The sequence below is a fragment of the Echinops telfairi genome, unplaced genomic scaffold, assembly GCF_000313985.2.
Source record: "Echinops telfairi isolate 266 unplaced genomic scaffold, ASM31398v2 ScPeMD7_7462;HRSCAF=8500, whole genome shotgun sequence".
Classification (NCBI taxonomy): domain Eukaryota; kingdom Metazoa; phylum Chordata; class Mammalia; order Afrosoricida; family Tenrecidae; genus Echinops; species Echinops telfairi.
In genome coordinates this window covers 5,213,659-5,227,838 of record NW_022111362.1, presented here as the reverse complement: position 1 = coordinate 5,227,838, position 14,180 = coordinate 5,213,659, and the positions used below count along the sequence as shown (strand labels likewise).

General features: G+C 45.2%; 1 protein-coding gene across 2 annotated transcripts in view; it reads right to left on the bottom strand.

Moving 5' to 3' along the window:
- ACSS1 (acyl-CoA synthetase short chain family member 1) overlaps positions 1–13,221 on the bottom strand; it is a 52,425-nt gene extending 39,204 nt beyond the window's left edge. Inside the window, exons 1-2 of one of the 2 annotated variants that reach the window (XM_045283527.1) lie at positions 12,875–13,221; positions 1,800–1,896 (exon numbers count right to left, since the gene is read on the bottom strand). In XM_045283527.1, the coding sequence (XP_045139462.1) occupies positions 1,800–1,896; positions 12,875–13,202 (425 nt within the window). In that variant the 5' untranslated portion in view covers positions 13,203–13,221. The remainder of the gene's footprint in view (positions 1–1,799; positions 1,897–12,874) is intronic. The other variant, XM_004717785.2, reaches the window with a different exon arrangement.
- Positions 13,222–14,180: the final 959 nt, after the last annotated feature.

Here is a 14,180-nt window from a genome sequence, read left to right as displayed (position 1 = left end):
GTGAACCAACAATGACAGGGACAGGGGAAGAGCGTGGAGAATGAAGCTGTTTGTTTCTGTAAAGATTTATAGTCTCAGAAAGCCAAAGGACAGTTATATTCTGTCCAATAATGTTGCTATGCATTGGAATCCACTCTAGAGCTGGTAGGTTTAGTTTGAGTTGGGTTTGGAGTATGTGCAGGAGATAAGTAGGCCACGGTCCCAGGGCTATGGAAGGGATAGGGATGATACAGGAGATAGGGCACATTAAGGAGCAGTTCTGGATCCCTCTATGGGTTAATACATGATAAAACTTGTATTCAAAACACAAACAGGAAGCTAGGAGTGTCTTTTTACTGCCCTGGTCAGATAATAACAAACCCCAAATCAAATCCACTGTTGATTCCAGCTCACAGCAATTCTACTCTGTCCAATCAGGTAGCTATGTGAACTTGCTCTCGGAACTCATGCCAGGAAGTCAAGTGATTGCTGCTCTTAGCTAATGTCTAGAGCTGCTTTTCTGCACGTTCTTCGTACCACACCTCCCACTCCTAATGGCCCAGCAAAGTGCACCCTCCCTTCAGCTCAGGACACGCTAAATTTACCTCTCTCCAAGCTTACCTTCTCTAAACTTATCCCCTTCACAACCTTGGCCTGGGATGTCCCTTCATGGTCTTCTCATAGCTGCTCCTTATCATGAGGACCTCAGATTACAAGTCACTTCCTCCTAGAAACCCTCTTTGACCATTCATTATAAAGATACAACCTAGCCACACTCAACCATGACTTCAGGAATTATCTGTTACTACCACAAACAGCACGGGCGCAGTGATGATTCAAAGGTGTAATGCTCACCTTTCATGCTAAAGAGCTGAGTTCAATTCCTTGCCAATAAGCTTTATGCATTGCAACCACCCACCTATCAGTGGGGCTTGTGTGTTGCTATAGTACTGACCAGGGTTCAGTGGAGCTTCTAGACTAAGACAGCTTAGGAAGAGAGGCACTAAAACAGAGTAGGAAAAAAGGCCTGGCTCTCTACAACAGAAATAAACCCCAGCCAGTGCTGTGCCACCTGCATGACCGTTGGTATGTATGAGCTCATTGTTGTGGCTAGTATGACTAATATTACTATGGAGGCTCTCCCTTGTGGGTTTGCTCGCCACTCAGCTTTATTTCTTTTCTCCCTCTCACAAGAGTAAGTGACCGGGTGGAGTGGTACTCTTACTCTAGTGTGTGTTTTAATCTGCTTGCATTTGTGTTTGCTTTGCAGGAAGGTGAGGACCCTTCCAAAGCTCAAACAGGCTCCCTGATATTCTAACAACTCTCAAACCAGACACAGGCACACGAGACGATGGCAAAATGCCTCCCTCTGCTCTGAGCTTTTGTTCCACTCACTTGCTAGAACTAATTTCAAAAGACCTCTTTCCCTCACTACCATTGAGTCGTTGTTAACTCCTAGGACCTATAGACCAGGGTAGAACTGTGAGTTTCTGAGATTAACTCTTTACAGAAGTAGAAAGACCTGTGTTTCTTTCATGGAGCAGCTCATGGTTTTGACCTGCTGACCTTTCGGATCACAGGCCAATGCATAATCACTATGCCACCAGGACTACTCTCAAAAGATCCAGTTCCTTCTACTGAAATCTGAATACACTTAGTATTGCCAAGTGAAATCAATAAGGAGAGCCATCTGGGCAGTTTTGTTCTAGCTGATGAATTTGATGTGGCTTCCTCATCACACAGTTACAAAAAGGCACAGGTTATCTGTCAGATGCTTAAATGAGAAGGTCACCATAGATAACTTTGGGGACACATAATACCTGTAGGTAATCTTCACTTCAGTACCAGGCTCATCTTGCTCCCAGATCAAAGCAATACTCTCCGGGGACTTCTGAACATGCTTATCCAAGCAATTGACTAAAAAAAAAAAAAAAAGATGTTATGGACAATACATATGTTACTTTATATCATAAAATCAGTAGAGCATCTTGTTTGCCATGCTTCTCACTTGTCAGTGGTGAGGTCTTCCACCTCCTTGCAAAAAGAGGTGCTTATCAGACTTGAGAAAAGAAAAGTGATCACTTTGCAAAGATGTGCTCAAAGGAGCAAGGTGATCCCCTGCAAGTAAAGCAGTGCTTTCCAGACACATTAGCAACATCCCAAGAGCTTATAGATGCAGAAGCAGGCCCACCTAGAGACTCCCACTCAACCGACCCAGGGTTGATCCTGTCTCTTAAGAGCTCCATGGATGGTTCTAATGTGCAGCCAAGGTTAGGCACCATAGCCAGGCTGCTGAAAAGACCTGATGAAAACAAGATCCTCCTGTTTTTAGTACTCAGTGCATTCCATAAACTCTTATTTGCTGGAAATTAATCTTGCCCCATAGACTGTACGTTTAATCCAGGGCAGGAATTCAAGTCCGTTTTCAGGTACACAAACAGCACTCTTACACACCAGCATCTGCCCCAAAAGTGATGCAATAGGGGAAATGCCACCCTGGGTTTCCAGAAAGCTTTGTCCCCTAACCCTCTCATTACCCAAGCTCAAACCACATGACCTGCCCTCATAACCAGAAGGTCAGTTCTGCCCTTGACCTTAAATGTCAGGATTAGTAGGATCATGTTCCTTAACCCTTTGCTAACATCTGTTCACTATTCATTGATTTCAAAATGATTATAACTCTGGTTGGCTAAAACCAGAAGCTTTCCAACCTCAAACTCAGGGTTTTTCTACTCAGTTCTCCATTGAGGCCCCCAGACCTGTGCAGGAAAGTTTTTTCTCCTGTGCTGGATACTTTGGGGGCCAGTAGCCCTATGCCCACCTAGTCTCCAAGAGTCTCCTCACCAAGGTCCTGGGCTCAGGAAAACAATCACCATATAGAATCAGATCATGGCACCCCATCTCCACATATGGGATCATGCTCTCCCATGTCCTCAATATCTCTCTCTCTCTCTCTCTCTCTTTTTAACTAAAATATCATATTACTGGGGGCTCTTACAGCTCTTATAACAATCCATACATCAATTGTATCAAGCATATTTGTACATATGTTTCCATCATTATTTTCTAAACATTTATTCCTATTAAGCCCTTAGTATGAGCTCTTTTTCCCCTCCCTCCCCACCCCCGCCTTCGTGACCTTGATAAATTATAAATTATTATTTTCATATCTTACACTGACTGCGGTCTCCCCTTCCTCCATTCTTTCTGTTGTTCATCCCCTGGGGGAGGGGTGTCATCTATAGATCATTGAGATCGGTTCCCTTTTCCTCCCCTCCCCTCCCCGCCTTCCCCTACCCTTCTGGAATCAATACTCCCATTCCTAATTCCAGGTGTCCTGGCTCTTATCTGTTAGCTGTACCTATGTGCATGCTCTGGGCTAACCCACAGTGAAAGGCAGTACTAGGTTCATGATAGTGGGGGGTGAGGAAGCCTCAGGAGCCAGAGGAGTACTGTATTGCGTGTTTCATCAGTGCTTTACTGCACCCTGCTCAATCTCTCTTTAACAATTGAACTGTATCTCCCCAAAACATCTGTTAAATTTGCTAGGCCATGATTTCCAGTATTGTATAGTTGGCCTTCATTTTGTAATTTGATATACTTAAGCACCTCGTGATATGTGCTCTAAATTCTAGCCTCTGTGTGTTAATGAGCAGCACTAGGGCTAGACCTTGGGCTTTTAAGCACAGGTTGGCAATTCAAACCCAGAAGGAAAATAAAGGTGTCAGCTCCTGTAAAGACTTACAGGCACGGAAACCCTCCCGAGAGGGGTTATACGTTTGAATTGATCCAACAATGGGTTTTGTGTTAATAAGGCAGGATTAGAGTGGATTGTATCTTGAGTCACAGCCTGGGAAGAGGGTGTGACTCAATCACACCCTTACTCAAGTCACCATTCTTAACTCAATCATGCCCTTACTCAAGTTACCACCCTTCGTAAATTACAGCCTTGAGGGAGCCAGACCTTTCATCTTTTAAGAGAGAAAATGAGAGTCGCTAGCAGAGAGAAGTGACCTGACAACCCCCATGAAAGAAGAGCGACAAATAGAGCTTGTCCTTTGGACCCAGGATCCCCAAGCTGAGAACCTCCTAGACCAGTGGTTCTCAACCTTCCTAATACAGTTCCTCATGTTGTGGTGACCCACACCATAAAATTATTTTTGTTGCTACTTCATCACTGTAATTTTGCTACTGTTATGAATCATAATGTAAATACCTGATATGCAGGATGTACTTTCATTGTTACAAATTGAACATAATGAAACATAGTTAAAACATAGTGATTAATCACAAAACAATATGTAATTATATATTGTGAAATACTTATGTGCTTTCCGATGGTCTTAGGCAACCCCTGTGAAACGGTCGTTCGACACCCCCCAAAGGGGTCGAGACCCACAGGTTGAGAACCGCTGTCCTAGACCCACGCGTAAGTGAGGCGCCAAGACACATGAGTAAGAGAGGCACCAAGACACATAGAGATCTCCACGGAACAAGAAAGCAGAACATAAAGAGCCAAGGACATCTCTCCAGAGCCTACACAGAGAAAAAAAAAAAAAATTCCCCTAGAATGAGGAGCCTGAATTTGGATTTAGCGTTCTAAACTAACAACAAATAAATTTCTATTTGTTGAAAAATCCACTGTGGTATTTCTGCGATACCAACACTAGAGACCCAAGATATCTCTGCTCCAGCTGCTTGACAAGCTGTCCTCTCCATCCCATCCATCCCAACCTTCCTTCTTGCTCACCCTCGCTAAGCCCACCACTTTCCAAGTTCGTCCTAAGGTCAGAAGTGCCAGCACCCACAACTCTCACTCTGGCTTGCTGCTATCACAGCCTCTTGTGGGTCCCGTCAGCAGAGCAGGTTTCATTGTGCTTCCGTACTTCACAGATGAACCAGTAACCTACCCAGTTGCTAAATGCAAAAGCTACATTGGGGACCCCTGGGTGCTTTGGGTTGGCACTTTCCTCAAATTTATAATGTTGATAGTGTGAGGGACCCATTATTTTTAATCAAAAGTAACACTCACATTAACAATCCATGCAAGCATTCTATAAATAGAGACAGACCCTAGTAATAATTTGCAATGATCTTCTCTCCTATCTCATTTTTAAGTTTATATAAAAACAGATAAAAGAACATTTCATGAATGATAATTAATAAGCTAAAGTTATCTTTAGTTATTTTAACCTACATACTTTCAGATCTGAAGATGAATTGGAACTAGAAACCTACAAATGTGAGAGTACTTGTGAAAAGGAGACTGCTGGGTACGCATCTCAAGGGAACTTTCTGGGAATATGGAAATATTCTGTCTCTTGCTAGGAGAGTGGGTTACATGATTCTATGCATTTGTGGCAATTGCACAAATAGTTCACTATATTTTAATTATATCATAAATAAATAATCAGATAAAGATGGATGCCAAGGGGGAAATTGCTAATATTAATTAACCAACATCTGTGTAGCTTGTGTGTGGGTGGATGCTTGTGTGCACATGCATGTGTGTGGTGTGTGATGCTTGTAAAAACTCACGGTGAATCACTTCTCGGTCTTTTGGCTAAGATCAAGTGTAAAAACTCATGGTGATGTCATTCTGTGCTATAAATCCCACGCAAGGCACTACCTCTTCCCAAGGGTTTCTAGTGTTAACAGTATAATACACCATGATGCAAGTGTGTCTGAGGTTTACATCAAGTAGACTACTGGGTTTTTTCTTTGTTTCAGCACAAAAAAAAAAGTTTATGAACCCTCATCCACTGCTGGTGGAATTTTAAAATGGTGGGACTTTTGTAGAAAACAACTTGGAACCTACTCTAAAGGTTGACATTGTACTACCATATGATCCAGCAGCCCCAATCCCGAGTGCACACCCAGAGTGAAGGCACAGAGCGAACCCTGCACATCGCTGCTCATTGCTGTGCTTTGGACAGTAACCAAAAGGCAGGAACAACAGATTTTCATCATTAGACGGATAAACAAAATGAATTAACTTAGAATGGATAAAAGGACAAATAATGTATGATCTCACATTTCTGAAGTAAATACAATAGGCAAATGTATGGTGAACAAAGTTTATTAGTGGTAATCAGATCGACGAAAAGATAATAGTGACATTCCTTTTATTAAAATATTTATGTTTGAAAGAATGGGAATTTCCTTTCTACCTCTTAGAAGCCTCTTCCTTTTCACTATGTTTCCACCCTCACCCTCCGGGAATAGAATCGTCTTTAAAAAGCACAAGGCATCGAGGAGGGTGCGGGAGAGCAATTAAACCTCCAAATGAAAACAACATTCCAGGCACCATTTATGATCCAGGTACCAAGTGAAGTGCCATGGGAAACCCAAGGGCAATATTAGAGATGCTGACCGGAAAACCTGCAGCAGTAACCCAAAAGACAGAGGAGACAGGTAAGTACAGTGAACCCTCGTTTATCGCGGTTAATCGGTTCTAGACCCTACCGTGATAAATGAAATTCCGCGAAGTAGGATTCCTTATTTGTAAATCAAATATTTTCGTAGTTAGAGCATAGAGGACATGAAAAAACATCCTTTAGTCACCATTACACTCGTATTACCCAATTTATTAAACGAAAAAGGGAAAATACAGTAAAACATTTTGGACGTTACAATGATCATTTATTATTTATTATATTATTTATGGCATCAAGCGTGTACAGTATGAGCCAATCAGTGGCAGTAATGACAGAGCATGCGCTGTTACGCAAAAACCGCGATAGAGTGAAGCCGCGGAAGTCGAAGCGCGAAGTGGCGAGGGTTCACTGTACCACAATATTTGCCCATATTGGACAAGGAAGCTGGATTTACTGAAGAAGGCAAATCCATGTTAGTTAACAGCGGCCTAAGAATGAAAAAGTAGTCATGGCAAGACTCTTCATGGAGGTAGCACTAACCCAGGAAGAAGGAGTATCCGTGTCTTTGTAGGATGGCGTGGGAAAGAAAGCACAGATAATGCAGGTGGCTTGCCCAAGGGCACCCAGCCAGTCAAGGGAAGAGCTAACATTCAAACACAGGCTGACCAGCAATGCTTCTACCCTCCACTATGAAGCCACAATAGTCCAAATTCCTGAATCAAATATCTGCTCCACAGACTGTTGGAAGAAAGGATGAGCCCTTGTGGCTGGGATGGCAGGCAAGAAGGGGAGAGGTGAGTTGGGCATGGTCTGACAGAGAAGGTAGGCTTAGAAAGTGGAGAATGGAGAAGCCAATTCAGGCAGGTGGAAAGGGACAAGTGAATTCTGTGGGGAGATGGAGGAAGAGAGCAAAGTTGTTGGGAGAAAAATAGTGAACCAGTTTGGCACATCATAGAATGAGGGGTAACAACTATAATACACAGCTCAAGTATGGCTCATTTCTCTGACTGATGTGTGTGAGTGCATGCAAGCTTGTACATACATGCATGCAAGGGTCTAGAATTTTCACACTAAAACCATGTTTCTAATTTCCACTGAGCAATGAACAAAGTTCATTGGTGGTAACCAGGCAGGGCAACAGGGAGACCTGCCCTTCAGGGAGTTAAGGTGAAGGCCACCCCTCAAGAGGCCTCACCTCTTCACAGATGTTTGTATCATCTACCTTAGATGGGCAGGATTGCAGCACTCAATCCAATGGACCAGGAGACACTATGACTGCACAAATCACCGGCAACCCTGAGAGCCCAGCTAAAGAACTGACAGCTTGGGTGGGATGGTCAGACCCAGTCAGCAATCGGAGGCAGGATAGCTCTCTGTTCTCCATTCCCAACCAAACTGACATCAGAACCAAGAAGGTCAGAGCCAAGGCCAAAGAAACATGTCCTGGCACCTGAACCACACCTTCCCTCTGCTCAGCTCTAGCCTGGTGTGATCTACTTTCCCCTTGTGCCCTGCTCCGGCCACCCTTCAGTCACCAAGTCCTGCCTAGATCCTGTCTGCCTGTCTCCCCCAATGTGGAGTACTGTTTCTCCCTTCTCATGTTGTGCTGCCATTCTGTGGGCCTCAGCCCCTATGCTACTCCCTCAGAGAAGACACCCCCTTTCTACCTTCTCTTACTGGTGCACCTCCCTTTACTGCGATGCATCATGAGCTGTGTCCACTCTAGCATGTATGCAGGGGTTTTTTGGTTTGTTTATTGGTCTAAATCAGCTCTACTCAATCTCATGTGGCATCAAAGTCCCCCTGAGAGGCTGTGAACACATGACCACATGTGGGTGAGTCTGAGAATTTCCATTTCTTTATGACAGGCAGTGTGCATACATCCATATACACACTGACAGTGAATGGGACACTTGCTTGTTATGTAAGCTATCACACACACATAGGTAAAAACCTATGGTCTAGAGTCAACCCCTGTTCAACTACTCCGTTACTATAGACACGAGGCTTATGGTTTCATCTGAGTCTCAGTTTCTAAATCTACATAATGGGTATGAAGCTGCCTGAAAGAATTAGGCTGTAAATGAGTGTTTCCTGACATGGGTCAGATGGATTTGCATCCATTTCCCTGGAAGAACAAAAACACAATGATCCTTTGTTGTTCATAGCTGAACTGAAAACACAGGACGGGATTTCAGTGGGCTGAAATGCCATGCATGTGCTGGCCCTTATTTATTGGCTCCCCCTCCTGCTTCGACTTCAGCTGCAGGAAGAGAAAGAAAAAGAAAGGACAGAGGGAGGGAAGGAATGGTAAAATGTTCTTGTCCATGTTGAAAAAAATAAACTCCACTCAAAGCACTGGGCAGTGAGACAAGAAAATCCCATCTCTAAGCATTTCCAAGAAGAGCTGGGCAAAGAACTAAGTTAATTGGGCAATTTCATGAAGGTTCATTTCAATCCCCAACTCCTAGTTCAATCATTTTCATTTTTCAAATCTCCCAGCATTCAACCCATCTCTCCCTTTTCATCAATCCAAGCACATGTAGCCTTAGTCACGGCTCACATCATTTAATATTTGCCTACCCTGCCCAGTGGTTCTGGAACACAATCAAGTTGTTCCAATTCTCTGAGCACACACTGTATCCCTAACATTCCTTCCTCAGGGGAGTGGAAGCTACATGCTAATTCTCCTCTTAGCATGTTATACATGTGAATGTTTGTCTGCTAATTTACTGTAACCCTTTGAAAGCAAGGACTATGTCCCTAACAGTCATTTCTCAAGGGGGTGGGAGCAACATCCTAACACACTTCTTAGCCAGTTACCCTTGTAACTCTGTTTACTATGTGACTCTTCATCTCCACATTAGAATAAGTGCTATCTGGAATTTGGGCCTTTTTGTTGTTGGGCTGAATTGTTCCCCATTCAGCATGAGTTGGAGTCTTTATTTCCAAATCTGTACAATAGGACCACCACCCATTCATTTTGGTATGTGAGGGTCAGACAAAGCTAGAACTGCGAAGGCAATGCCATGGGTTTTTCACTACGAGGCTCCAAAAATGTTCACTTAGCCTCTGTTCTCCTCAATCCCCAAACCTGAGCTGGCATGCCTTTCAGAAAATACCTGTGGGCAACTCATGAGTTTGGAGATTGTTTTTGTTCTTTTTTTAAGAGCACATTTTAAAGTGTTACAATTTTTATTATGAAAGTGACCCAAATTCATGCAGAAATTTTCGAGAACGGCTGTCAGGTGTTTAAATGCCCTCCTCCTTCCCTTACCAACAACTGTATAAAAATATATAGAAATTTACTTTTAATCAAGACAAATGGGAGTTAACACAGATTCACAATGGGTTTTCTATAAATAGAAAACCTCAGCAGATTTAAAGAACTACATCAGTCACAAAAATTTGTCACCTTTCCAGAAGCATCTGCTATTTAAAGTAAGCCATGCCTGTGGCAACTAGGGAGGAGGAAGAGGACAAAGCTGCTAGCGGACGCTTCTTTCGAGATATGAAATGCACATTCATTTAGATTTCTTGAAAAAACAGACAAATTACTTATGATCAGGAGGGTAAAAACCAAACAGGTAAGTGTGGGGTCTTGGCATCTAAATATAGATCTGCCTCTTGAATCTCATGAGACATGTCAGTAAAAAAAAAAGACCACTGTAGTAAAATATTCCTGTTCTCAAAAATTCACATCCAAAAAGCATGTAAGCAATCCCATGGACTTAAACATTCGGTTTATTTTCAAATAGTTTCTCTGCTCCCTTCCCTGAATGTAGAAATATACTTTTAAAAAAATCAGAATGACTCAGAATTGCGGGGACAAAACACACAGCTTAGTTATGTGTTTTGAAAGCAGGACCTGTCATGACTCTTGGGTTCTACACACGAGGCTTCCTGACATCTTGAGTTAACATACCACAGAGTAGAAACATCTGTTGAGTCTCACAAAAGACAGGGCCAAACTTCAAAGACTGGAAAGAATGGATTTTAGAACTGGGTTTTTCAATGAACCTCCTGCAAAGAAATTTTAAACTAAATAGAGGCAAATCACTGAAGAGGGTAGAGACTCTGCCCGACAGCCCAGTGGCTCCTAGACCGCACTATGACTAGCCTCTAACTTTAACATCACCAACCTATCTTTCTGCCTGGCCTTGCCAGACCATGGGATGAGCAAATACCGTAGTGCTTCAAGGGCTATTTAGGCAATCAGCACTGCCCTCTAACAACCAGGGTCCTACCTCCTCCAAGTTCCTGAGATACAGACCTATGGAGTCTCAGCTATGCTGGAAGCCACACGGAGAGGTCACAGCACTCCCACCCCATGCCTCATTAATAAATAGCAATGACCAGTTACTGGGTGCTCTAATGCGCTAGGGATAGCCCTGGGTGTTTTATGAGCAACAGCCCTGCAAGCAGGTGTATTGACACTTTCATTGGTAAGGAAACTGATGGCAACAGATCAGGTAACCTAGATCAGGTAACCTATTAAATATCAGGTTAAGTCAAGTAGGGAGAATTGAAGAAAAAAAAAGCCTGACAGCATCTGCCTGGGGCTCTTGGACCTTTCCTCTCCAGCCATGCCAAAGTTCATGATGAAGCCTTCTGCAGGTGTTCTGGCTCTAGCTGAACTCAGCCTTCAAGTCCTTCCAAACCAATTCTAACCCAGGCACCAACTATAAAGGGAGAACCCTTGGTGCAGATATTCCTGAGACATATTGAAAGTTGTACGAGTAATGCTCCCTTGGAACAACCCTCAGTGACCTTATTAGCCAAGAAAACATGTATCAGACCAGCATATCCATACTCTTTCTAGAACTTTCTAGAACAATGGTGATCTGGACTGATACCTCAGTGTTCTTAGACACTGGTAAAGAACAGAGATATGCCTGGCCAGATAAATGGGAATGGACACAACATTTGAGGTGAGATCATTGCTTAAAAAAACCCCTAATTTTCTACAAGTTAGTTTTCTGACATTTCATTTCTGCCCTAGGTACAGGCAACAGATTTGGAGAGAAGAAGTGAAGGAAGAGAGGCAGAAACCTTGCTTACTGACCACACCCAGGCCCTGCCAGAAGAGGCTCCCATTCCTTGCTATCTGCCTCAGAGTTTCCTCCGGAGTCTTATCTGAGAGGGAGAAAATGCAACTGCCCACAAGTTAATCAGGGGTTGCCATGAGGCCCTGTGTCTCCAAGTTGGGACACTTGCTAAAGGCTGCATACTTTCTGCCTGGCTCCTTCTATATATTGCTCTCTTCCTCTTCAAGGACATGTTCCACCAGTTCTGCAAACTTCATTTCAAGGGCGCTTGCTGCTGACTTATCTAATAAGTGACTCATTTTGAGTAAGCCAGCAAAGCAATAGACACTACAAAAAAATCTGGTTAAAGTTTCCTTAAGTTTAATTGTTTGAAAAATAATTGCAAGGCACCACATAATGTTATGGCTATTTTGAATGTAATAAAATTATAAAAGTTTTCTTTTACTGAGTGCCAAGAAGTACTAGAATCTGGACTAGATCTGTTAGACACCTTATAGCATTCCATCTTTATAACTAACATAGGGAGCTGACATTATCATCCCCATTTTACCCATGAGGAAACGGAGGCTAGGGGTAGAATAACTCAGTCAGGAAGTGGTGTGGTTGGGTGAAAAGCCAGATTTATCCCCTTGAATGCTGGTCTTGGCCAGGACATTAGCCTTTCCTCCAGCACACCCCACTTAACTCGAACCCAGTTCTCCTGGACAGCTCAGCCACTCCCACCACAAGGCCTGGCCTATATCCCAGCTTCCCCAGTGCCACTCCCCTCCAAACAACTCACCACCCTTGTTCTGGGCCCTCTCCCCTTGCTACCTAGGTAGTGCCTTAGAGTCCACCCCAAATCTTAACAGACATGCATTCAGGCTTAGCATATGCGACTGAACAATGCAGTTTGCTTTCTGGGATTGGGAGGCCCTGAGCCTGTCTTCCTTCCCACCCACGGCCCAGGCAGTGAGAGACTGGCTGCTGGGCTACACTTTTCTCAGCTCAGGGTCACTGGCTACAGCTCAGCTTGTTTACTTAGATAGGATTTAGCCCCAAACAGCAACTGCACACGGTGCACTGCTCTCCAGCTAGACGAAGCTGCTTTTGCCGGTGTGGGACTAGAGCGGGGAGACCCAACCCCGGAACGCCTGGCTCCCTCCACCTCAGTTTGGCCCAACTGTCGCGCTTGGAACCTGGAACCTGGAACCAAAACCGTCGTTAAACTTTGTAGTCAACCTACAGAGGAGTCGCCTGAGGCCGCAAAGCCAGCGGCTGAGTTCAGCCCTAACTGGATACATGGATGGGGGGTGGGGGTGGGAGGGGTGTTAGTGGGGGGACAGCGAACTCAGGGATGGGCTCTGCGTCGCGGGCTGATATGGCACCTGTCTTATAGAGGGTGAGGCAACTGCTGGTGACAGTGGGAAGCCTTGGGCCCCTTGGGACACTTGAGTTGGGCGCGCCCTGGGTCTCCCCCAGCTTCCTTACCAGACACGTTTAGCTGGCCTCCCAGGAACCAGCCAATCTTGCCACTGCTGAAGTCGCAGTCCCACACCGTGTGGTAAGGGGTGTCCCATACCAGCGTGTCCTGCGCTAGCGGTCCCCAGAAGGCGTCCGGCTCCCGAGCCGCCTGCGCACTCAGAGCGGAGTACGAACCGGGCTGCGCAGCGACCGAGGCGGGGGCGCCGCCCGAGCTCCCCGAGGACCGCCTGCTGGTAACGTTCGCCCCGCTCGGCCACCCAGCCGCTTGCCCTAGGCGCCCTCGAAGGCTGCCAAGGAACCGCCCGAGGCCACGGCCTAGGCTCCCGGCCGCCATCAGGTCCCCTCTGCCCCCGGTTTGCAGACCGACAGAGACTGGGCGAGCCGAGTGCGCCCCTCGGTCTCCGCGGGACCGCCCAGTCTCCGCCCTCCGGGCCTCCGCGAGTCTGAAACTGCTGCCCGCTGTCGCGGCTCTTCGCCCCGAAACGCCCAGAGCCTGGGGAGGGGCCCCAGGGACGCCCGAGCGGGATGGAGTCTGGCAGCACAAGCCTGCAGGGGGCCCACCCAGTCTGCGCCCCGGGACTGACTCTGGGCGCGCAACTGTTTTGGTTTCAGTTTCTGAGCTCTTCTGGGGAGTCCCAGGGAGTGGGGCTGCTGCCCCAGGGAGCAACTGAAGCTGGGGACAGGCGTGTCACAGACCAGGTAGAGCAAAGCATATCGGTGGATTCAACCTCCCAGAAGCTGGCCTACCCTAACAAACGAGATCCCATGGGATTCCTGGGCTGATCCTGTTTCAGTCACCCATATCTCAACCCCGTGGGTTGGAACTTGGGGTCACTCTTGCCTACGGAAAAAAATGCGACAGAAAAGTACAGCTCCTAGGAATTGCGGATGATTTGACTTGAGGGGAATTTTCTCCAAGTTCTTCAGCATCTCTTGGCTGGGATTCAAACCCTGGCTCTACTATTTGTACTTACTCTCTTAAGTTCCTTAACTTCCCGTGCCTCTGTTTCCTCTAATAGGAAATGGGGGTACACCTCCCTTATAAAACCTACAGTGAAGAGTAAGAGAGATGATGTTTCTAAAACACCCAGCCTAGAACCTGCACACAGGAAGCTGGATATGTGGAGGTGACTGTGCATTTATTATCAAGCCAGGATAGATAGAAGGAAAATCATAGAAAACTTGTCTTAATCAGGTACTTTTAAAAAAATCATTTTATTGGGAGCTCTTACAGATATTATAACAATCCATAATTCAATTAAATCAAGCATAGTTGTAAAATTACTGCCACCGTTTTCAAAACATTTTCTTC